The sequence below is a fragment of the Nyctibius grandis genome, chromosome 19 (genome assembly GCF_013368605.1).
Source record: "Nyctibius grandis isolate bNycGra1 chromosome 19, bNycGra1.pri, whole genome shotgun sequence".
In the NCBI taxonomy this organism is placed as follows: Eukaryota; Metazoa; Chordata; class Aves; order Nyctibiiformes; family Nyctibiidae; genus Nyctibius; species Nyctibius grandis.
Window position 1 is genome coordinate 7,812,200 of NC_090676.1, and position 26,100 is coordinate 7,838,299.

At 44.7% G+C, this 26,100-nt stretch overlaps 1 protein-coding gene across 1 annotated transcript; it reads left to right on the forward strand.

The window, feature by feature from the left end:
- The first annotated feature begins 12,358 nt into the window (after positions 1-12,358).
- SALL4 (spalt like transcription factor 4) lies at positions 12,359-25,581 on the forward strand. Its single transcript, XM_068416210.1, has 4 exons — positions 12,359-12,428; positions 20,583-23,117; positions 23,745-24,052; positions 25,146-25,581. The coding sequence occupies exons 1-4, from the start codon at positions 12,359-12,361 to the stop codon at positions 25,566-25,568; spliced, it is 3,336 nt and encodes a 1,111-aa protein (XP_068272311.1). The 3' UTR covers positions 25,569-25,581.
- The last annotated feature ends 519 nt before the right edge of the window (positions 25,582-26,100 follow it).

Consider the following 26,100-nt stretch of genomic DNA (forward strand, 5'->3'; position numbering starts at 1 on the left):
CTCTGTGAGCAGGAAAAATCATATTTAAAGACTTTGTGCCACCATCCTTCCTTTTCCCATCCCTGGCTGGAAACAGGGATGGCAGTAACTAGGTATTTTGGCTCATCCCAAACTGTAACTTCACCCTGAGAGAAAATACCAGGTCTCCTGATTGTAAGCCACTTGGGCTTTGTCATCTTCTGTGTTTAAACAGCCCTGAGCACACTGACTGCCCAAAATAAATAGCAAGGGGGGAAATGAGGGTGATGGGCTGCTCCCTGATTATATCAGGTGAAGACACCATTTCTGAGAGCAGCATTAGCATTCAAAAATCAAGCTACTCAGCCTTGATTTCACCATTACGCACACTGAGGTCAGACAACTACTTTCTTACACAGCCTGTCTGGGAGAACCAGCATTCAGTATTGTGCATGCAGCGGGTGAGGATGTGCCGTCTCAGCACCGAGTTCTTCTTTCACTATGTCAAATGGAGGTAACACCCTGCGCCTTGATGATGACACATGATCAGGTCTTTCAACCCCCAGGCAATAACTTTATACCTTCTTTCATGTGGGTGTAGGGAAGATAAATATATGTGCATTTCTTAAGATTACTTCAGATGGTCTCCGAAGGCCTGAGTTCTTCCTAATCTTTTCCTTTCCCAAAAATAACAAACCAGATTTCTCAGCCATCTTATAACCTATCGGGAGGCCTATAGCTTCAGACTCAAATTGCAACTTGAAAAGGTCTGTAGGAAACAAGTCTGCAAATGTATTTAGTGTATGAAAAATGATTTTCTAAAAAAACATACAAGATGTTCTATTTCACCTAATTCTCTGTATTGATTTCTGTGGCATCATCTTCTTCCTTCTCTTTTTCTTCTTTTAATGCATTTCTATTTCTTCCAAACACACAAAAAACCTGTTTCTTTTACAAAACAGAACAAAGAATTTTTCCTTCCCATTTAGTAATTTCGTTTTCTTTTGTAACTGTAAAAAGAAACTCCTGAAAAATCGATATATTGTTGCCAAGTCATACACAATCGGGAATGGAGCAAGCTTAGTAAATAAAGGAAATTGCAATTTTTTCCTCTCTTTGGTCACCCTTTAGTACACTCAAGGTGACTGCCAATCGCCTTGGTGCTTCTGGTTTGCTCCCCCAGCCCCTCTATCCTCCCCTCCTCCCTGAAAATTTAAAAGTTAATCTCGGAGATGAAAAGAGAAGTTTGAAAAGAATTGTTCTTGGAGTCAAAATTCCTGATGTCCTAAATTACAGCAACCCCCACCCCGAAGTGATTGGCTCCTTAAAGTAATCTGACCCCTCTCAATTAACGAGCACAGAGATAAAGGTTGCTCATGCTAAAGTTGTCACATAACACCAGGCTTAGAAATTGGAAAATCTCAAGTAAAAGCCAGATACCTTTTCGGCTGTATCAATACTTTCAGCATATATCAATATTTGGATACGATTTACTCTATTGATGCACAGAATTGAGTGAATTTAGGCACCGAAACCTAACAAGGGCTTCTTGTTGAATAACTGCTTTAATTAAAATGTGTAAGAGACCATTTACTAGCTGAAGCTTTAAGAGAGCTAGGATCTGTGTTGCTTTTTTCAAGGCACAACTGTCATCTGCAAAATACACATGGAGTTTTGAAGCTCAGATGTGAGCTGCTTATAAAGCCAAGAAGAGGCAGAAAAAATTGTTTTACCAACTTGATTTGCACCTGCAATTAAACAGACACACAGGCTAGGCTAATTTACACTGAAACTTAATTGCAAGCATAAATCTTGTGCATACAAATGACATATAAATAAAACCTCTCCTTGATATCCATGATCTGTTACACAAAGGAGCCAAGAGTCCCATATCGCCTTTTTTTCCATCGTTACAGGTCTCACTTTGGGACACAGAATTACTTTAATGCATTCGTCTTCTTCCCTGAAAATACCTAACTAACTGTGGGATGTCAAAAAAATAAATCAGGATCCAATTTGTACTGGAGTTCCTTGAAACAGAGATGCTGTTAACAATTAATCAGCAAAAAGAGTGTGGGGAAACACAAGCAGGTGGGTTACAATTTATTAACTGTAATTCCAGCTTGTTTGAACGTCCTGTAAAGATGCTTTGCTGCTCTTGAGTTTTTGTGGAGGGAGCCAGGATTGAGTTTTACAAGGAATGGGTCAAGGGGTTATAGATTTTCTGAGGCCGTTTTTATCTTCTAAACAGTATTTCATGTGTGGAAGGCACTTTGAGAGTACAGGGGTGAGCAGTGTACGACTGGACCAGTGCTCTTCACGTTGAGTAGCAAGTTTTTGATGAAGCCCAAAGAAGAAGGTAAAAAAAGGGAACATCGAGAAAAGAACAAAAAGCAGCCCAAGCTGGGTGTTTCCCCTGAAAATACCTCTCGCATAACAACTTATTTCCATATAAACTTGAATATTTGGGGGCTTTTGAGCAACCTGGACAAGGAGATTGAATGAGGCTAAGATGTAGAAAGCCCAAGAGACCTAAGTCGTTTCATGCCTGGACCAGAATGGAGCATCCTCTCAGTAATGTTGATATCTTTCTGGAGGCTTATATTGAAATAGGACTAGATATTTTGAGGGTTGAATTTTAATTACATTTTTGTCACATGGCTGGTCAGTTAAGAGGCTGCTAGATTTTTGTTTCTCTTCTGCAAAATGTATTCTCTAGGTTTTTCCTACTAGAGTTACGAGCCCACTGTTATTCTGATAAGCCTGTTTATGTGTGACCTACTTAACCAGAGCTCGGGTGGCTGGAGGCTCACAGTGGTGCAAAGAGTAAAGGCCACAAACAGGAAAAGATATCATATGAAAAAAAAAAGTTTTCAGGCTTTTGTCCTTTACATGCTGCAAGGTGTCAAGCACTGAACCAGCGCAGAGACCATTGTTCAGCCAACTGCTCTTTTCAAATGGAAATGTCTGCAAAAGCCATGTCAGCAAAAGGAATTCTTTGCTTAAACTGTGGCTCCTAGCTTATATCCTACAATAAAACCTGAGGCCTATTAGTCCATACTTAGGACTCGTTACTAGGTTTTAAAGCACCTTTCAGGCACAGTTTTAGCCTAAACTGGCTGTGTCACTAGGACTGGCAAGATTATGAAGCTGCAAGGTTATGTTGCCTTTGCCTTGCAGATTTATGTCAAAAGTCTGGTTTATAGTTTCCACCAGTGCAATTGTGTTTTAAAAAAATATCTTTCTGCAGAAGGCACCGGAGCGATACAGGACTAGCTATGTCCACACAGGAAACAGGATCAAGGATTTCCAAAGGTCTGTTGATTTTTCAGCTTTCATGCTCTGAAGATATATTTCCTTTGAAGTGTCTCAAATAGGGTAGTATCCAATTATATCTGTAATCCCAATCTAATTCAATCAGGGACTCCAATTATAGCTGATCTGTCTCTTAATCTAGTTAAAGTCTGTAGAGCAGACTGCACCTTAGCTAACATAACTAAATTAAACTTCAAGCTGTTGAACACTTGTAATCAGGGATAACCAAGTTACAGCCAGAACTAGCTGAACAGTGGGAGGTTTGCAAGGGAAATGGGATGATCTTCATTTAATGTCCAAACCTTGCAACAGTTCTCCTCACAGCTCTCTGCCAAGCTTCTAATTATAAAGGGCCTCAAAAAGTACTTTGGGGCTGAGCCAAAAACAACAATTATGTTAGCTTTATCTAGTTGTTTTGTTCCTCTCTCCATCTCATCCCAGCTCCCCCAGCAGCGGGCTCAGCAGCACTAATGTAGTGCCACTTTAACGAGTGCATCATCTTGCACCTCTTTGGAGCACGTGGCCTAGCAGCTGCTTGGCATCTTACCTGCTTATCGTGTGGCCATGGCACATCAGGAGCAACCAGGTAGACACCCAGGCCCCACACAAATCCCCCCTCACCTGCACACCTCCACAAAAAAGCCTCGCCTGAAAAGCCTCCACACTCTTGTGTGAACAGTGGGCACTGAGGGACAGCAGGTCGTTGACCTGGCATACGTCGGTGATGCACCATGGTTATGATGCATCATTTACACTGCTACAGGGAATAATCAGACAGCATTAAGGGTCTTGTAGGTATAAAAGCATATTGTAAAAGAGCTGTAAGGGGAACTTTACAGACAGCGATAGCTCCGCTAGCCAGTTGTGCTGCATCAAAGTGACTTTAGAAAACACATCACTCTATTTAATTAATCAATGTTAAAACCAGTGGGTCCTAGAACAGCTTGATCAGCTGGTGTGGACGGGGTTACAATGAAACAACTGAGCATCATAGGTGGGAATACTTTAGGGTTGTGGTGTTTTGTTTTGGTTGTTTGGGTTTTTTTTAATTTATACCAGAATGGGCTGACTGAAGTGACCTTGGCCAACAAAACAGCAAAGATGTCCTATTGTGTTTAATCATGCTTGGGGTTAGCTATTAAATTTAATTAGTTCTGTCCCAACTGCCAGTTGCTCAGTTTCAATGTATTTACTCACTAATTCCAGGCTCTCTCTTTCAGTTTTAAGGGCTGTACTTAAGCTGTCTTGATGAAGACTGAAGTCTGTTTCAACCATTTTGGGAGACAATGTATGAACTAACACTCAACAATCATTTCCTTTATTTGAAGAGAAAATGGAGTAGCAATACTGTCTCTTGCTGAAAGTGGTGTCTGACAGCAGGAACACCTTGCAGAGAAGGTCAGTCTACCCCAGTTTGGCATGAACTTTCCCATCTGATTTAAGACGTGTTTAGAAAGGTATATGCATTCTCTTAAATACAGTAATATAACTACATGGCTATACAGCATCCAGACTTAATAAACACTCTGGGTATAGCGTTATACCTGTAGTTTGAAATTTTGGTGATAAATCTTCTTGTGTGAAGAAATTAGAATGTAATTTTTTAGTTGTTCAATCTAAGTAGAGATACTGAATAATATCAAAAGTGTAGTCTTAACTTCAGTGGGCTCATTCTGCTGTGGCCCTTCAGCATCTGTATGAAAAGCCAGACAAAATCCCTTTAATCATTCATTTAAAAGAATGGTATTGGAAATTCCGTCAAAACTGGAGATACGCATTTAAATCAAAGAGTTTCTTGAAGGAATATTACTTACGGCAGACAGAACATACTACCATCTTTGAGTCTTGGTCAAGAATTAATCTGTAGGAAAGCTGGAACAAGGAGAAGGAAGGGATGACTTCCAAACTGCTCTCAGTACAAGACCTATAAATTGTGAAAAGAGGATAGCACTCAGAGTAAACTGTGATCAAGAGCAATCCTACTATTATATCCCCTCCATTTCCCCCCTCATTCCTGGCATAAAGAGTAGAGTACTAAGCTTGATCATTTCAGATATTTAATTCATCATTCTGCAACTAAGCTAATCACCAAAAAAAGTGCAATTCATGGATTTTTGTACTTTCTTTCCTTCAGGCTGTCAGTGGGATATTTTGTGTTGACTTCATTCTGTTCCTGATTTTAAGTGTTAATGTTCTGGTTTGTTTTTTTCCTATTACCTTCCAACCATAACAGCTGAAGACAAGGGGCTTAGGGATTTTTCAGTTGTTAATTTTTGTTATTTTTTAACTAAAAGCTGAGTTATGAAAGACCAGATGGCCCCTCCAAAACCTGCCAATGCTCTGAATCGCCACTAAAAATTGGTTGTCAGTCCTTCATTAGGTATGGCATGAACCAAATTCGCCCACACGGAAACTAGCCAAATTTAGGACTGGGATCTAACTGATAAAAGTAATTGAAAAAACTGCTGTAGCAAAAGAAATGGAATTAGGTCTACAAAGTAAAAAAAAAAAAAAAAATTCTTATTAATCATAGTCATAAAAGCAGAAAATGAGAGCTAATTTTACTAAGTAAAAGACCCCTGCTAAGTGGTATTTTGACATCTGAAAATAATTCAATTTCGATCTTGGTTCTTCACTGACACGAACAAGGAAATTCATAATTCTCTCTCCGAGCTGTTGTTTCAAGCTGTCCCTGCACAGACAATCGCAGACCGCTCCAGCCCAGCTCGCAGATTTTTTTTGTGCAACCACCATGAACAGAGACCTGGGAAGAGACCTTTTGGAACCAAGCTCAGTCCTTTGCTAGGACAGGCAACATGTTCCATGTGCCTTTCACAAGCTGCTTTTTAGGATAACATAACGGCACACTGTATCGACAAATTGATTATGAAGCAATAATAGATGCAATTCAATCCTGGTTATCTGAGACAATAAGGATACAGGGGGAGGTTGTCCTAATTTGTTACCTACTAAGTCGTATTTAGTATTGACATCTGATTAAGTATTTCACCATCACATTCAGATATGGTTTGGTATTCGCTGAAAAAATTATACCTCATAATCAAAACCCATTAGCCTCCTTCCTAATTAAGAAGGGGATTTACCATAGGCAAATGTCAGCCTTGTTGCACTGGAGGTGTGGGCTGCCAGCTCACAGCCATTACTGAGACTCTCTTACCCCACTGCAGGCTCTATGTCTCCCCTGTAAAAAGGGATAATAATTAGACATCTCCAAAGGCTCCATTACAGCTTAGTGCTAAAAAAAAGGTTTGTGTACCTTGTCTGGAAGGAAATGGTCTCACAAGATTCCTGTTACTATCTGTGATGTACCATTGGGTCATGAAATTCAGGGAAGACAGCACCACAATGACATGTTACACTCACCTCTGATCTTGTATTTATTCAGAAGCAAGTGTGTGTTTGAAAATGAACAAATATTGCAGAGTAGGGGGAATGCTATTCACTTAACACACAGTTAAGTTTGTATTCTTGGGCGAAGTTGGATCTCATTCTCCAGACTGCATCTGCCATTTAATACAAGATATTACACGAGGACACTTTTCATGCTGCATGAAATAGAGCTGATCATGTTTACTCTTGCCTAGATGAAACGCTTGGGCATTTTAACAAACGTCCAGAGATTTGTTTGTTTACCCGCCTAGCCCACATGCCTCTCATTCCTCCTGGCTGGGGAGCCAGTTGGTGGTTCTTTCAAAAAGTTACAATTCCTATGTTTTTCCTTCGCTTACTTGGGAGAGCTAAGGTTTGGAATGAAGTTGCTTCCTGCATCTTCCTTCAGATGCATCTTTGCTAAAATGCATTTTAGATGTAACAGCCTAGAACCCAGGGGAACCAGGAGCCCATTAGTTGCATTAGCAGTACCATTATGAAGGTGGTACTTCTATAACGTTCATAAAATCTTGGAATTGGCAGCGTTGTCAGCCTCAGTGCAAGAGACTGTTTACTAGAAGGAGGGTAACTAAGGCTGTTTACTGGTTACACACCCATACTGTAATGGAGGTGTGAAGATCCTTTTGGATCTTCATCCATTTTGGGATGTTACACACCCCAAAACTCCTCTTCCACTCTTCAGTCCCATCATCAATGGCTAAATATTGCAAAATAATGTAATCTCTTTACAGTTATCCCAGCTAACAGCTGGAGTGAGCAGCAGCCATGGCGCAATCAGATGACTAAGCAGTCTCACAACCACTAAAGCAACAGGGCTTGCTCCTATCAGAAAGATTCAAAACCAATATAAATGACTGCTCATACTTAACAACTAGTTATTAATTAATAACAGTTCTGTGATGCTGTTACAGGGACACTGTGTTTGTTTAGTGATGGAAGGAAAATATGAAGCTCTGTTAATACCTTTGTTGCAGCTCTTCATTACTGTTTTACTTAATATTTGGCTCTTAAATATTTAGGACTGAGTGTTCGAGGGAATTCAGTGCCTAAATCCCTTTAGGGTGTTCAAAAGAATTAGCATCAAAGATTTTAGCACAGTGATAAAAAAACTGGAAGCAAATTCCATGTGTGAGTTTGTAAATTGAACCTAAAACTTATTCATGAACAGGTGTGCCCCTTAATTATACTGGCCTGCAAACACATAAGAAGTGGGGCCATTGCTCTAGTGAAGGTAGCTGTGTTTGTATTAACAATTCCCACACAGAAGGTACTTAAGCTATATCGGGGCTGTATGAACTGCAGCTGTACTAAAAGCATCACTAGGTCAAGCAGGAAGTTGTTTCCCAAGTAGTGGGCTAAAGCAGCCTGTTTCTAAAAATTTGTGCTCCATCATTCTCCTGCTTCTCAGTGTTTTCCCTGCTCAGTCCAATATCCACAGCCCATTTGGGTGGCTGGTGCCAGCGCACGTTGTGTGCAGATCGGGAGCGACAACTTGGCTGATGGGCCAGCAGTGCGTATGGGCTGTCTGGCTTGCTGGCTGCCACGTGGGTAAGGTGTGAACCATAATTATTTCTGTCAATGAGGACATTAATTTGGATCTTTCTTCCCTATCTAAATGCCGATTTTCACACAGTTTGCACAAACTCATGTCTTTGGAACTGGTCCCCTACTACCAGGTTTGACTGAAGTGGCAGTGGGTTCAAAAGTCATTTGGAAGATGGATGGATGGGCAGAATATGGAAAAATTTAACCCTTATTTTCTTATAAAGTAGGAGAAAGTATGTCCTTTAACTACCATAGTTATAATGGTATAAAAAACTGTTTAAAGAGCTTCTCTGCTGATTTTGGACTCAGCTAGAGTCTAGCCTGGACGAGTCATACTACTTACCAACATGAAATTTAACATACTTATTAACCGCTTCTGAATTTGAATGTCTGGGTCTCTGCATTCAATCTTGATTAACTGGCCCAACAATGAATGTTAATTACCCTGATTGACATTACCTACAGAGCTATGGTCAACTTCATATCAGTGAACTTGAGGCTTCCTAAACAAGTTCCAACAGGGTCATCCTCCATGTAGTGGAGAAAAACCCTGAGAGCCTACACTGGGAGACCCATCTTGTAATGAGCTGCAGTAAGGTACAGGGGGAAGAATAGAGGAGGACAGTGAAATGGTGTGCCTCTAAGTATATTAAGACATTTTTTCCCCCTCTTCAAGCTGTAAAGATGTAGGTAACACAGTGCAACTTAGGAAAGGCATTTTCATTTACATTTAAATTCTGAATTTAGAAAAAAGGATGAACTAAGTTTTAAATTTGTGCATTTTTCTGAGTAATAAACTGAGCTGATCAGAGTAGGACAGCACAGGATTTAAGACAATGTTCTTTACCTTGGTGAGGTTTAATAAGTGGGCGCATGGAGATCACATGCACACGTATACAAACACGTGCATATATATATTATATACATCTCCCCACAAACACACTTATCAGATTTTCCATAGTCGTAATCATTTTGCAGTGACATTCCTGAAGAGAGGAATTTCCCAGACTGGGCAGAGCTGTGGTTCCTGCCGCTGGCAACAGTTTCTTGCGGCAATGAGTTCCACGTGCTCATAACGCACGGCATTAAAAAAGCCTCCTTTTATCAGCTTCGAGGGTGGGGCTGGGCTGCTCCTGGGAGTATGCCTATCAAGAATGATGCCTCAGCTCTGTTGGTGGTAGAAGATTGTTGCTCTGGACTTTTCTTAAAAAAATAAATAAATGTCAAGCCAGAAAAGGAAGCCTGCTATTTTTCAAATCCGGAAGCCATAATCATGCTAATCCATATGATCATGCTAAAGCCAAGTAGCATGCCTTTTGCATATGAGGTAACCACTCAGGGTAGCCTATTTATAATCACCACTGCCTTCCCAGAAAAATATAATCCAAACAGTTTTTCCTTGGTCACATTCCCCTTCCTCCTCCCTATACTTTTCAGTCAGTTGTGCTCTTCCTCCTACTTTTGCTGTCTTCCCAGCCTTAAATACAGCAATGTCCCTCCCTTTTTTATTTTTTGTTTTAAACTAACACTTTCCACATCTTCTATTCTTTCAGTGTGTTAGAGCCATACTGAGTGAAATCCCAGTCCTCTGAAATCAATACCAAAACTTCCATTGATTTCATATAATATATTCTTTTAAATTCACCACAAATGCTCCACATGAGTCGTCCATTTTAAATATGGATCTACTGTACAGGGCTGTCTGTCTCTCAGCTTGATACATAAAACATCATGTTTAATAAATTTGGTGGTGTGGGTTGGTAGCATTATGTGTAATAAATGAAAATCTGTTGGTTATACTGAGCATATCAAGTGTAAAAGGAGAAAATTCATCAATGTAAATATCTATTTGTGGATCAATTGGTATCAATCTTGTTTAGCAGTCTATTTCCTCAGGACAGGCTTTGGAAACAAAGAGCATTTCAAACTGCTGGTTAAACAAACAAATATATAGAAGCTCTTCGGGCAACATGGGTGTGGAGTAATCACCAGATAAAAATAGTCAGAGTAATTTTAAATACCCGTTAATCTCTTTTATTTTATATTAGTAAACACAGTTTCTCTTGATGTAACATGTCCATTAAAGTGTATCAAGAATAAAGGTTTGTAAAACCATTATTTGCTTGCAGAGGAAGAGACAAGGAAAACCACCTGAAAAACAAAATTTGTCCCCTGATCTCCATGTTCAATAATTGTCCAAGGAGGAGGGTGATACCTTCTGCTCGGCAAGATTTTTTTCTAACGTTTGTATTATCCTTAGCTAAATAAACCCCCTTAAGAGACACTATAAAAACAAAACAAACCCCCAAGAGGATATATAACTAATTAGATCATGATGTGCTGTTTACCTTGGTCTACAATATTAAGATCTTTTCATGGCTGTCCCATGCAAACTACAGTTCCCCCTCCTCAAGCATCACAAAAAAAAAAAAATAGATATAATCCTGAGCTGTACCATGGACACTTGGCATGACTGTATTCACAGGCACAAACTCTAGAGTATAATAAATGTTGTACAAACCCCAGACTTTCTGCAAGGTAAAAATGCTGGTAAAGTAACTGGTAAAATGAGACTGTGGTGTTGCGCAATGTTCTGTGGCAATTGCGTGGCCTCACGAGGTACCATTGCTTCCTGCCTCTGCCTTCCTGGGGTCTAGTAAGATTTGGGGTTTCCCCCCACAAAATCTCAGATGGATGTTTATCCTCACAAAGCTTTGCACCTGGGGAAATGTCATCCTCAGTTCACAAGTGGGACACTGAGGCACGGACCCTGGTAAATTGTTGATGAATGCAATGACAAGTGTGTGTTGAGTTTGACTTTGACTGAACCTAGACCATCTGAACCCTTACCCAGTGCCCTGCTCCTCCAAATCCACCAAATAATCTCTTCACCAATGTCTTTTAGCAACCCGTTTCATTTTTCATACATAGATTGGAAGGAGGAGTGGGTGTTCCGCATGCAAACAAAAAGAAATCCTGTTTCCCACAAAGATTTTGCAATCCACATCTCCATATACTCAAAGATCTTGACTTTTTTGCTTATGCAAGGTCCAGCTGGCTTCAGTGGGGATTGGAGGGGTAGAGGTGACTCTGCTCTGTAACACTCAGGGGCTTTACAGCCAAGTAAATCCCAGCCTCAGCTGAGCTGGGTCCTGCAATCCCAGCCAGCCGCACGGTCTCTCCCCGCGGTGGGCCACCAAAAGCCAGGGGCCACCCAGCTGGGGCTTGGGGGGAGCACTTAAACGTGGTGCACTTTCACATGGAACCCAACGGCAGAAGAGGGGGGTAAAAGTGAAAATTATTCCACTACGTACTTACACAGTCAACTTAGTACAGGCAAACACTTTCAAGTGGTGTTTTTTTCACTTGCTTCAAGTTTTTCACATGAACCTTTTACATGTCTAACGTTTTTATTTGCTGTTTAAAAATACTATTGGCTCAATTTTGTCGGCTTCCCAGAAAGTGAGACTTGAAAGAAGTCTTTAAACAAATGAACCAACGCCAAGCATAATTACGCGCCGTCTGGATCCCCTTTTAAAGCCCCTTAACTTGCCCACACCACCGTGAGACCATTCGGACATTCAGTGCTTTTTCCTTTTCCACCTTATCTAACGACAAAGGGAAGAATTAGCATTGTCCCGGGCTCCTGCTTGCTTTGGGAGGGGGGAAAAAAAAAAAAAAAGAAAAAAGAAAAAAACTCTTTAAAGCACAATATAAAAAGCGCAGGTGAGATAACAAAGGTATTGTCCCTCGCCAGCCTGGAAAGTGGGGCTGCCGGCTTGTTTGTTTATTCTCTAAGCTGGCTCCTGCCCGGGCAGGGCTGCGCGGGGGCGGCCCCGGCCCCGCACGCCTTTGTCGCCCCGCCGGGCCGGGCCGGGCCGGGCTGAGACTACATCGCCCAGCGTGCCCCGCTGCGCCCGGATCAATGGACCTTATTTGAATAATCTGTGAGCCCTTGGACTCAGGCCAATCAGCTGTCAGGGACCCATGATAAATCGCAATGCATTATTGATAATCATAATTACTCTGACATGCGCATTCCGCCCAATGGGGGTAATTTCCCAACTCTAGGAATTTGTTGTGAAGAGGAAAATAATTGCTACTATTTTGCTCCCGATGCTGGTGCACCATGTCGCGACGGAAGCAGGCGAAGCCCCAGCACATCAACTCCGAGGAGCAGCCCCCAGATGCTGCAAGTGGTAAGGCGCAAGGGCAGGCGCGGAGCCGCCGCGGGTCCCAACTTTCCCGATGCGCGGAGGAGGCGGCCGGGCGGCGAGGGGCGCTTCCCGGGGGAGGATTTTTCCACCCTCGTGCTTAACCCCCCGCTCCTTTCCCCCCCACAGAGCCCGACCACCAGCTCCCCGCGGGCTTTTGGGGGCATTTAAATCCCCGCGCCCCTGCGGAGCCCCAGCGCGGTGTTGTTCCGCGGGGCTGAGCGGGGCACCGGCCCCTCGGTACTGCCCGGGGGGCGCAGCCCTGCGCGGAGCACGGTGCTGCCCGCGGGGTCCCTCGCCCTGCCCGCCTGGCGGCCTCCCCCAGTGCCCCGTACCCCCCCCTCCGCCTCCCCCCGGTCCCGCGGAGGCTGCGCCGGCCCCGCTGCCGCTGCGCTCGGGGTGCAGCCTCATGGGAGAGGAACCCCAAAGCCTTCCTAAGGCGGGGGGGGGGCAAACAAGAGGTGGGGGGAGGAAGGAATTGCGAACAGTCATCTCAGGGGTAGGAAATGCCTCGAGTTTGGTTTCCCCGATCTCTCTATTTAACACTTTCTCGGTAGTTATATGAGGATTTTTGTGGGGCTTTAAAAAAAAAAAAAAAAAGCGCTCGGACTATTTTTGTTGGAGATCACAATCGCCCTGGACCTTTTGTAGCTTGACCTCCAGCCATCTTTGATTTCCGACTTCCTAAAATAACTCCGGTGAGCTAATGTGGGGTGTGCGTGAGCGCTTTGTATTTGGGCGGTGGGGGGGATATTTTGCTACCGCAAATCGCTGTCCCTCCTTTTAGGGGAGCTCGCAGCCCTTTGCCTTGCTAAGGGAAGAGGAAAGTATAAATTTGCGCTCGAATTAGCCCTGAGCTCCTGGTGGGGGTGGGCGTGCAGGGGCAGCGGTGGAGGGGGCACTCGCTTGCCGGTGTCCCCCGCGGGAGCGGGGAAGGGTCGGGGCTGCCGGACCGTGCCAGGCTTTCCTCGACGGAGCAGCATCTCGGGGCTGCCCGCAGCCGGGCTGCGGGGGGGCTGGCGGCTCCCGGGGCTCCGCTGCGGGCTCTCCCCCCGCTATTAACGCCCATGGTGTCGCGGAGCCGGGGAAGATCCCGCGGAGCCCGTCCTGCTCCGAAACGGGAGTGGAGCGGGGAGGAGGGCACGTCCCGGGTTGGGGAAGGGGAGGCAGGCGCTGAGCTGACCTGGGCTGCGTTTGTTAGTAAGAGTTGGTGTGGTCGTTGTGCCCAAACACTTCTCTATGTCCCCCAAGAACTTTCTTTGTGTTCTCTGCCTTCCTAAGGGCTGGTTTTGTGGGTTTTTTTTCCATCCCTACAACTGATCAATAGCAATGCACGTTACAGGAGCTGCTTATTCCCAGCCTGCAGGAGGTTCGGGCTTTAAATTTTTTCCTCCTCCCCCCTCTCTTCTTTGAGTCGAAATGTGCAATTGTTGGGTCCGGTTAATGGTGACTTAAGAAACAGCAAGCTGGCCAGAAGGCAATAAATCCCATGTTTAATGCATGACTGTTTTCCTTTGTGCATATGGTTAGGTTGGGGGATGGAGGTGATGTTTCCACATGTAAATCTCTGCCCACTGCTGGAAAGCCACCTCCGGGGCTGCGCTGAAACAAAAGGGTTAATAACTCCTGATGCGGCCTGCTTGGGGCGGGGGAGGTGTGCAGGGAGGGGAGGATCGCTACACACCGCGCTCTCCGGGGCAATGGCCAGCTGGTTTTTTGTTGTTGTTGTTGGGGCTTTTTTTTCCCCCCTCCCGCTCCTCTTTTAACAACAAAACCCTGGATGAAAATCCCTCCGGGAGCCGAGGCAGCGATTGCACAGGCCGGGGGGAACCTGGCGAAGCTCTCGCCTCGCCGGGGAGGGGGGGCTTCTCCTGCTGCCTCGGACGGGGCTGGCTTTTGTGGGTCGCGGGGCCGGCGATGGCCGGGGGGAGCGGGGGGGCTGGTGCTGCCGTGCGCCGCCCCGCCGGGACCCTCCGCTGCGGCCCGAGGGGCAACGGCGGGGGCCGGTGCGGGTCCCCGCACTGAAGCCCCGTTTCTGCTTTGAGAAATTAAAAATTCGCGGCTGCGGCTCCGATGCTCTTATCGCCCGCAAATCTCCAAAATAGTCTTGTTGCTCCCCGCTCCAGGTGTGCCCGTAAATAACAAGTGATGAAGCTGCATAACAAAGTCGAAATACCGTAGGGATTTGTATGGGACATTATCGAGTATATACATAATCGTAATAATAAAATCAAGCCCTTATCTCCTCTTTTGCAAGTGTTCCTTTTTTTTTTTTTTTTTGCAAAGCGATTTGGGACCCACCTCTGTGAACAATGCAGCGTGTTAAGAAACGGTCCTGCTAACCTGGTGATCAATTAACAGGTCAAAAAATCAGCAGGTGGTCACTGGAGAATAATACTACATACTGAAAATTAGCATTTTCACAAAGGGGTTGAAAATGCCCATTGTGCTGGATTGCTGCCATTAAAAGTCTGATTCATTCTTAAAAATACAGTATCAAACTGCAACTTTTTCTCAGGGTAAAATTGGAGTTTTCCTTTATTTAAACATTCGGTTCGTGCTTTGAGCTCTGCTTAAGTGGAGATGGGAGGGTGTTTAACGAGGAAAGCCAAGTTTTGTGGTGGTTTTCTTTATTTTATTTTAATTTTAGGTCGCTCGAAGCTCCCGTTGCGGGGGGAAGGCTGGCCTGGCCGGCCGGGAGCAGCGGGGCAGAGGAGCTGCGGGGTGGGGGAGCATCCCCCCGGCCGTGCCATGGGCCGGGGTGTCGCAGCGGTGCGAAGGGGAAGAGGGTGCCTGGGAGCCGGGGGCGGGAGGGGGCTGATGCCCGGCTTGTTTTTCCTTTTATGTAAGTGAAACATTATATTGGTTGTAGTGATGAAGCCCTTTTGCTGGTCTCGGCGGCATGTGACGTTTTGACAGAGCTGCTGCTCTAACCTTTGCCTCCTCCCGCTTGCTGTGGGTGGTAAGTTGATGTCAGGCTTACAATTAGGACTCTCATGCAATTGACCTTGGCAGCGGGGTTTGTGCCGTTTAGCTCGGTCTTAAACACTGTACTAGTGTTAAGTGTGGTCCGGGGCCGCCGCCTTTACAGCTGCGGGCCGTGCCGGTGGGAGGACCGGCCGCCGCCGAGCAGGTAGGGCCGAGGGCGGGTGGCTGCTGCTTTTGGGGGGAAACTCTGCGTTTTTGTTGTTATCTCTGCAACCAGGTTGGAGAATCACCCTTTGCTTAAAAAAAAAAAAAAAAAAGTTGTTATAGGGAATGCGTGGGTTGGTGTTTGGGCTCAGGGGGAGGCTGAGCGGGGCCAGCCCCGCCTGGCAGCACCGCCCGGGGGCGGCCGGTTCCCCCGCCGGGCCGGGCCGGGCCGCGCGGGCCGTGAGTGCCCTCCACCGACCGGCCCCGCACTCGCCGGGACGGGGCTGCGCTCCAGGCTCCGGGCGAGCGCCGCGGCAGGTAACTCGCAGGGACTTTATAAGGGACTTTGTCACGGCATCCGCAAACTCGGGGGTTTGGGGTTTTATTTAGGGGGTTTTTTGAAGCCCTTTGAAACGGCCCCAGGAGGCTGGTGGTGCGGGAGCGGGACTGCGGGGCAGTGTGAAGCCACTGCCTCTGATCTTAACTTTTCCTGTGTGTTTTAACACTTATTTTTTTTTACTCCTTTATGCACAATAGATTATTCTGTCCTTGGCCGAATATTTCTCTTTAATAGATGGATAATCAAAAGGGTGAATCAGTAGGTAGACAATAAAATTAATTAAAAAAAAAATTAAAGCCTTGAGAGAGAAACCTGAAAGCATGTGAAATGCTAGTTGTTAGGTGTAACACGTTTCTGGCTCATTCTTGGGTAGAAAAATGCTGCTGATAAATTCATTGCAGAAAACATCAAGGCCTGTGGAATATTTCTGTAAGTAATCAATCAGTGGTGTATTTTGCTTACTCGAGGAAGTGATTTTGCCATAGTTACAGCTAACGAAAATGCTTTAAATGGTGTTTTATCGCACGAGAAGAAAGGAAATTTTGGACAGTTTAAAGTTCTTGGAAGTCCTCGCTTTTCAGCTGGGAACAGGAAAAAAAAAAAATAAGGAAAGCACGATGCCCGAGAGTAACAGGCAGAGGTTTTCATGTCTGGGGCTGGAGGGGGTATGTGCTAATCGTTCATGAGTTAATTTTAACCATGGAAGTGCATCGTTATGTTAATGTTAAAGAAATTGATCAAATGTAGTGTGTGGAAAAAGTAAGCTCACCAAAGGTATTAAACTCTTGGGGGGGGATACGGAGGGGAAAGCTTGAGCTCTGGCCATTTCCTCCCAATTCAAGTGAAATATAATTTTATCACAGTTGAAAAGAAAAATAGGCCACTAATTGCTCAGATAAGTGGTAGACCAGCAGCACCCTTTCTGAAATCACATCAAACCAAACAAGATTTATTTCACTCCTCTTTCACTGGTTCCCTCAAAAAAAAATTAATTTGAGCTGTGTGGATTTTATCAGCTTTCCTCGTCGATGACCGCCTTGTCCTACACAATAGTGGATTTTTTTCCATCCATTTGCCAGTGATTCAATCTAACCCCCCTGCTGGGTTTACTGCATTCTTCTAACTTATTGGATAACTAGATGCTGAGAGATAACATTCCTGAAATTCGGGGGTGGGGAGATAAAAAAAAAAAAAAAAACCACAGTAGAAGTCCTATTCCTGGGAAGCCTTTGGAGAGGGTTAAGTGAAGTGCACAAGCAATTGTAGTGGCAGGGCTCTGCTCCTCGGTAAATCCTTGTACAGTACGTGGACAGAGCTGGCTGCACAGGGAGGCAGAGAAACCCCCCCAGACCCCATTTCAGACCGTTAAGTTCATGTCAGTGATAACTGGGGGAGGGCAGGGCAGGGCAGCACGGGGCTCGGGGGAAATGAGGTGCTCTGATTGCACACACTTGGTGCTCCTTCCAAGGCTGAGGGAGAGGATGTAGCTAGAAATCAAGATGAAGAGTTTCAGAAAAGCTGTTGGTTTTGTTTTTTTAAAAAAACAGTAAATTGCTTCTGTGTTATTCCAGCTGCTACACAATAATCAAGCATCCTGCTTCTACTGACTGTCTTAAAAAAAATGCTTTTTGAAGTAGGGGAAGCTATTATACTCGAATTTTCTAAGGTGGAAGGGAAAATAAGGCATAACTCTTCCCTACTTGTCATGCAGCAAGTCGCTACAAGCTGGCAATTGAATTTATTTGGAGTCCTGAGCTAGTGCCTTAGTGTCAGGAGAACTGGAAATTAAACTGTGACAGTGGCAGCGAGAGTGGGCAGGGGCAGGGCCGGTAAGCTGCCTGCTGCTGCCAAGCACAGGGGCCTGCAGTTTACTGGAGTTTCTTTCTATGAGGTGGCAACTGGTGTTTAGGACCAGAAAAATTACTCCTGGAGCTTCTCAGAATTGTGAAAATTAGAAGCATAGGCTGTGCTGGAGTTTAGAAAAAGGGGCTTTGAATTTAGCGTGGTCTTACCAATGGAAAAAATTGAAGGCGCTATCAATGGAAGGGAGATAAATGATCAGTGCTTTGAAGCAGTTACAGTTTGAGGACTTGTCTAGACTTCGTTATCCTGGAATATCTCCTTGGGGGTGGGCAGCAGCCTTTCATGTGGACATCTCTACTTCACTGGAAACATTTTGCGTGGCCGCTGCAGAGGTGCAAACTGCAGCATGAAATGTGTGTGCTCACAGAGGAGAGACACTGGAAGGAAGAGCTTTGTGCTTTCTGAAGTAAAACCTAAGGTTATTTTGCAACACAGGGAAACTGTATAGTTGAGCCTGGGAGACTGGTCTGTTAAACCCCTAAATGCTAAAGGATTTGGAAAAGAGGTTTTGATGTTATAGCCTATTCTGTGAAATACCTGTTGGATGGATGGAAATAGTTCGGAAAGTAGTCAAGTGAAGACCTCTCAAGTCAGTGTACAGCATAGTTATGGAAGCTGCTTGTCTTTTTTCAACACCAGTGCTTTCTTTCCCATTACATCTGCTCAGAATCTTGCAAAGATGAGTTTAAAAGCATCCATTCTTGACCTCAGTCGACCCTATTTATTGACCAAGTTCTGAATCATGTACTGCTTGTACTTGCCTGCAGAGTAGATTTCTCTGTGTATTTTTCCATAGAGTTACATCAGCTTTAGAGGCATCAATGTAATGATATTTGGGGTGGAAAATGTATGCTAAAACTGTGCTTTTACTCTTTGTTTCCTTCACTTGTGGAAGTTGTTTGGGCAGAAGTGGGGGCGGGGGAAGGTATTTAATTCTCCCTGTTTAGATGTGAGGGATCCAGACAGTTTTGATCATAGGTGTGCTGAGAACACCTTTCCGCCCTGTTCAAGGACTTGTAATCCTGAAGTGTATGTGATTAACAGAATTGCATACATATAGATTTGGATTTATTGCTCTGCAGACCATAGCATAATAGGCCTCTGATATTTGTATTTTTTAATTAATCAAGTTGTTTGTTTTTTAAAAACCAAATTTCACATGTACTTTCCATCACTCAACATTAAACAGTTGAAGTTTGATTTGTTGAGTATACGTATAATATACTTGTTAACCTAACAAATGCCAAGGTTTGCAATATCCTTCTTTTCAGAGCTTTTACACTACCCTGAAACAGTAAGTCAACGTGCTTGAGTTGTTGCTTGGACATGCTTCCCCTCCACCCTGCCATGTACAGGATATACACGTGTATCAGATGTGTGGTTCAGTTACACCTTCAAAATGAAAGCCGCAAATAGCTCCTGTGCTTGCAGAGTCTTCGGTTCCGCTTGTAAAACGGTGTGGGCTAGTAACGTGGAACCGGAGCTGAGCCCCGAGATGAATGACTGGAGATGCAAGACCTGAACAGCAGAGATCTCATAATACACATTCTCTGTTGTGGTGGAGGTCTGCAGTGTGCCCCGCTGCGGGTGTGGGAGGTGAAGTACTTGGTTGCTGCACCCTTGGCACCCATCAACATTGGACCTTTTAATGTGAGTTACAGGACATTTCACCTGATGGGGCTGTAATACATCTGCAGTCCTTCCCGCTTCCCCCTCAGCTGTATGAACCTCAAGTTTTACCCCCTGAATGCTCCTGCCTCCCATGCCCCGTGTGCTCGCCCACCTTGAGCTGGGTGCAAGTTTGTTGTTTGAAGGATGGCTAGGCTGAGCAAAAACATCCTGTTTTGGTTTAGAATTTCTCTTAACCTCTCTTCCCGTTCTGATATTTCCCTGAATGATATTTTTTTGGTCCATGTACAAATTACGCTCACTCTAATCGGTGGGGTGCTGGTGGAGGAAGGGCAGGAGTGGACTTGCAGACCAGCTTGGCTTTCCCTCCCCCTCCCTAAAGCGGGTGAGTTGCGGATGCAGCTAAACTGGGCGTCCTGAGCGGGTCTGAAACGACTTTGTGTGTTTTGCAAGCAGGACTTGTCGCTTCGCTGTCTAATAATCATCAGTAACAATGTAGGCTCATACCTAGGTGTGGGGTTCTGAGTGTTAATCATCTTTTCTTTACTGCTGTGGCTTTTTAGAGGTTGTTTTTTATGTGAGGGTGCTTTTGAAGTATTATTGGACTTACTTTTGCTTTTGTCAGCCCTCTTTGGCAATAATTACTTCCATAATGGCGGAGTGAAAGTCGTTTCATAGATTGGTGTACAATTAAGAACTGCTCTGAAGTTCCTGTGTTAACAATCTTGTATGAATTTCTGAGAGATGGTTAACGGAGGATTATAAACTGAAGTACAAACACAAAATAAGCTTATGTGATGTTTTTCTTAGTGTTATGGTGCTTCCTCTGTCTTCCTTTGGGCCGTGTTCCTTTTAAGCTGTTTTGCAGGTGCTAGCTTCCCTGCTGCACTGCTCCCTTTTACCTGTATAAGGGGATGTGCGATAAACTTCTTTCCATTGAGCCTTGTGAGATTCCTTTTATATTATTGGTTTTATTGAAAACAGAACTGAGATGCAGATTTCTTTGGGGCTGTAAATGAATTGGCAAAAAAACAGAGCAGGAGTTCAGATCGATCTGCAAACTTGATTCCAGTGTCTTGTATCTTTAACTTGCAATTCAGGTGAAGTCAGTGATCGTAAGAATAGGAAATAGTCTAAATCTAGCTATTAATAATGTGACTTTCTTTTATTTTAAGGGAGTCCACAAGACGTCCCAGGTGACGGAGATGGTGAAATGAGTTCCAAAAGGTGCCGCACGGAGGAAACTAAAATCTGTGAGAAATGCTGTGCAGAGTTCTTTGATCTCTCTGAATTCCTTGAGCATAAGAAAAATTGCACTAAAAATCCACCTGTTCTAATCATGAATGACAGTGAGGGAACAGTACCCCCTGACAGCTTCTCTGAGGCTTCTCTAGGGAGCTTTCCAAGTGATCGCATGGATAGCAGGACACGCAAGGACATTCAGGCAAAGGGCTGCACTGGTTCTATGGAAAAGAGAGAAGGAAAAATGGATGCTGAGTCGGTAGGAGGAATGTACCTTAAAATAGAACCCCCTGTGACGCCTGCGGCTCCTGGGCTAAGCTATCTACCAAAATCCAAAGTACCAAACACTAATGTGACTTTGCAGACGATACGAGGCACTAAAGTGGCCGTCAACCAGCGGACCTCCGATGCCATCTCTTCTTCAGCAGCCAGTTTTAATGCTATCCCCATGATCCTGGAGCAGCTCGTGTGTTTGCAGCAGCAGCAACTCCAGCAAATTCAGTTGACGGAGCAAATTCGCATTCAGATCGCCATGATGGCTCCCCATGCCCTGCATCCTTCTATAGCAGCTGCTACTGATCCACTAAAAGCTCTGGGCGCTCACATGTCTCAGCAGCTGTCTGCTGCTGTTGCTTTAATCGGACAAAAAGCTGGAAGCCAGAGCCTATCACTGGAATCCTTGAAGCAAGGAAAACTACCTCATTCTAACACTGGCGTTGCGGCCGCCAGCTCGCTGGCTGCTGGGCTTTCATCCTCCTTCCCCTTGAAGCCAGAGGCAAGCAGAAGCCTCCCCAGCTCCATTTCTCGGTTCCCGAATCCTTTGCTACCTCAGTCCTCCAACTCTGTCATCTTCCAAAATCCGCTTTCGGCCGTTTCTTCTGTAATAGATTCCTCAAAGAAGGGGAAAGGAAAACCTCCCAATATTAGTGTGTCTGAAAGCAAACCGAATGCAGAAGAGCCGTTCTTCAAACACAAGTGTAAGTTCTGTGGCAAAGTCTTTGGCAATGACAGTGCCCTGCAGATTCACCTCCGTTCCCACACCGGTGAAAGACCCTACAAGTGTAACATTTGCGGTAACCGCTTTACAACCAAAGGAAACCTTAAAGTGCATTTTCAGCGTCACAAAGACAAATACCCCCACATAAAGATGAATCCTTACCCGGTTCCTGAGCACCTGGACAATGTTCCCACTAGCACTGGAATCCCATATGGGATGTCTGTGCCACTGGATGAGTCTAACCTAATTGTGGATAGCAAACCTCTCCTAACAACCCTGCCTACCTCTGCGGCCACCAGTGCACCTCAGACGGTCTCCAGTCTAGCAGGCATTAAGGAGTCTCTGCCTGGTACGTTCTCAAGTGACCTGCAGTCAAGGCCTTCTCCAGAAAGTGAGGGTGGCTCTTCCTCATCAGGGGTGGTCGGTCATGAGTCAGGAACAGAGCAGAGCTTGAGTTCACCACAAGCTACATGCAGCATGAGCATCTTCCATGTAAGTGGGTCAAACGAGCAAGGCTCAGAAACATCGAAGCTTCAGCAACTGGTTGAAAATATTGACAAATCCACTGCTGACCCCAACGAGTGCCTGATCTGTCACAGAGTGCTGAGCTGCCAGAGTTCACTCAAAATGCATTATCGTACTCACACTGGAGAGAGGCCATTCAAGTGTAAAATCTGTGGCCGTGCCTTCTCCACTAAAGGGAACCTTAAAACCCATTATGGTGTCCACCGGGCCAATACTCCTTTGAAGATGCAACATTCGTGTCCTATTTGCCAGAAGAAGTTTACAAATGCAGTTGTGTTGCAGCAGCATATCCGCATGCATATGGGGGGACAAATACCCAATACACCAATGCCGGAAAACACCTGCGACAATACTGATGTGGATCCTACTGTGGCTGAGAAGAACGGAGACATCAGTCGCCCAGATGAGACTGTGGAAACCATAGAGATGGAAGAGGACCTGGACTCTCAGGATGGCCCTAGGAGTTCTTCAAAACCTCCTACTCCATACGATGCACAATCAGAATCACCAGCCACGGCAGCTACCTTCTCTGGCATTGCAGCACTGGAGAATCAAATGAAGATCGTCAACTCTGCGTTGAACTTGCAGCGGCAAAGCAGCTTGAAGTCTAGCGACAATGGCTCAGCAGAAAGTGATGGCATGACAAATGATTCGTCTTCTGTGGCAGGAGATCCAGATTATCAGAACGGCAGGAGTCCTGCTGCCTCTGAGTCTGCATCGCTCCAGGCTCTGTCCCCAGCCAACAGCCAAGCTGAGAGCATAAGGTCAAAGTCACCTAGCTTCAACAATCAAGAAGATACAGGCACAGGAAATAAATCGGAGGGTCCTGAGAATGCTTCTGCAGAAATGGAAGGAGTCATTGGTGCTTTGGATTTAACTTATGGCAATATTGGTCGAAAGGTCATTAAGGAAGAACCTGGGTTACACTTTGCGAATGGAGAATATGGTGAGTAATACGAAATGCTGGCAATAACTTGGGGTGGGGTAGTAGGAATGGAGGAAGCCCATTTCTAAAAGGACCAACAGGAGTCAGAACCTCCTCAGCTTTCCCCCTCTTCCTTTTCCTCCACTAGGATAGGGACATCTGTCCTGTAAAGTTTTCCTGACTCAGTCACACTGAAAATTCAGCAAAATTCCAAGACTTAAGTGCTGTCCTCTCCTGCAAGGGGGAGCATAGAGCTCCTTAAAATAAATAGAGGCTGTGCACTTATGATCTGTCATGGGCACGCCTGATACCTCCCTATAGCTCTCTGAAGATAACGTGTTTTTTTCATGGAAAACTGCTTAACCCAAGAATGTGGCATTAAAATTCTGGAATCTTTTGTAGGGTCTTTGATCAGAAAGTGAGGCTTTCTAACTCCTAGGCTCACCAACAAAAATAGGGATGAACTGATTTCTTTCAGAGCATCCTAGCAAGTCTAATAGCAGCCCTACCACGTGGCTTTGGAGGGCTCTGCAGGCACGCTCTTCAGGCACATGCAGCTCCAAAGGCAGGGCCTCTGGTATCATAGCCAGATTTAAGCTTGGAAGCAGAAGGAGGTTGGGATAAACATTAGCTTTGCTTTCTTTCCAGGTCGAAGTAGTATTCCAGCTGCTTTTGTTAGAGCCCCACCAGCCCTCATAAAAATGGAGATGCCCAGCGAGCGTCCCATTAGCACTAGCCATTTCATTGGCCCACCAGCTCTCTCCCCTGGTGTTGCCCCTCTCCTTGTGCCACGACCGAAATTCTGCCGTCCCGCCAAACAGCACATCTGCACTACATGTGGGAAGAACTTCTCCTCTGCCAGCGCCCTTCAGATTCATGAACGGACCCATACTGGTGAAAAGCCATTTGCCTGCACCATCTGTGGGAGAGCCTTTACAACAAAGGGAAACCTGAAGGTAAGTCATCTCTTATGTTGTGATCTCCTTTCTCAAGGAAAGTCATACTAGAGGGGGAAAGACTATTGCTAATATTTGCCCTCCTTTTGGGGCAACTTTTGATTTTCTTTTAGTTACTCAAATGGTTATCTTTGACTTTTGTCTCTCCTTCCTGAGTTTCTTCACACAACTCGCTAAACAGTGTACTGAGATCACCCGCAGGAGTCTTTGCTACTGTCCTTGACTTTCCTTTTTGGATGGTAGGGAAGGCTTAGCCCTTACTAAGCAGATTGCTTTGTTTTTATTTGGATTTGGATGTGTCAAGCCATAAACATTTCGTAGACTGAACTCTACAAAATGATGCCTACAGAATACATGCGTTACACTTACTGCTTGAAACACCGTGCAGGATGAGGAGGGATAAAACTGAGAGGATAATCCTGAGATGGCACAAAGTACTGGGGGATTTTGTCTAACCATTTGCTGAAGAAGTGCTGCAAGTCTCTCCTTATTGTCAGATTAATCCATTTGCCCTGTAAGGGACTCGCAGCTCCTCACTCGCACAGAGCTTCTCACCTCCCACAAGAACCTCTTCAAGCTCTTCAGTCCTCTTGCATAAAGGCTGATGGGGAGGGAAAATACTCTGCAGTTTGTGAACAGTCACTTGCTGGAAGCCCTAGCAGTATGTTTGTGGTGTGGAAAATTTTAGCTTAGGTGTAACCTATCTTCCAAATTCCTTGGTGAGGTTTTTTGTATTAACTATTTTTTTTCAATGCAGTCTGATCACAGCAAATGTGGCTTTTATTTTTTGGGGGGAAAAGGGGTACCTTTGCCAACACCGCTTACAATAAGTGTAAAAACACAGTCCTACAAGCACTTTAGCAGTAAACTCTAGAGAGCCATGGTGATGTCAGGCAGTAGAATGACTGTATCTTACACATGCCAGGAAGAGAACAAAGATAAGAACTAGCCAGCATAAATACTTCCTGAATGCAAATTAAACATACATGACTTCTTTTGAACATCTGGCAGCTTGGCTGTAAGCAAAGTAGAACTTGGGTATACCATAAAAGAACTGCAGTATTAATGACTCTACTTTTTTCCCCTCTGGAAGGTCCATGTAGGAACTCACATGTGGAATAACTCTGCCAGGCGGGGAAGAAGGCTTTCGATTGATAACCCCATGGCTCTGCTGGGGAATGATCCCAAGAAGGTATCTGAAATGTTTCCAAAGGATATGATGCCTCCTTCAGTGAGCATTGACCCCACGGTATGGAATCAGTATGCAGCGGTACTCAGCAATGGCATAGCAATGAAGACTAACGAGATCTCGGTGATCCAGAGCGGTGGCTTACCTACCCTTCCAGTCACCATTGGGGGTGGTTCAGCAATAAATACTGCTACGGTTTCCAAAATAGACGGGACCCAGCCTGGGACTGGTTCTGATCCGGAGAAGGCCAGTGGTGCTGCTGCAGACAATGTGCCAAAACACCAGTTCCCTCACTTCATGGAGGAGAACAAAATTGCTGTTAGTTAAAAACTCTAGTGAAGCTGACGTACAGAAAGAACAAATATATATATACACAAACATATATTTTTAAGAGATTCCACTTCAGCCTCCTATTTTCCTATTGACGTGCAAATGATTTTATGGTTGTCTTTGTAAGAGTTGCCCAGAGTACAATCATGATATTGCTTTGCAAATAGTAAATAATAAAGAATAGGATTTCCTTCTATTTGGAAAGATGCGGGTCTTGCAAAGTAGTTCTTACGTGTGACTTTAATGTGTACAGCCTTACAGAAGTTTCTACAACTTGAAATTCCAAAGGTTAGAATATTTACCTCTTTGTTTAGACTGAAATACTTGGGGGTTTTGAATAGAGTGGAAACAACCTACTGTTGATGGAAAAGCTTCTATTTACTGATGAGAAATGAAAACTATTAATGCGGGTAAATATCCTAGAATGTCTGCCACCCTGTTAGAAATAGTTTTTCTGTTTGGATTTTTGGCTCTGTGTGGTTTCTGAATGTACTTTTTACTATAATGGCTATAAAAACTACAAAATTTT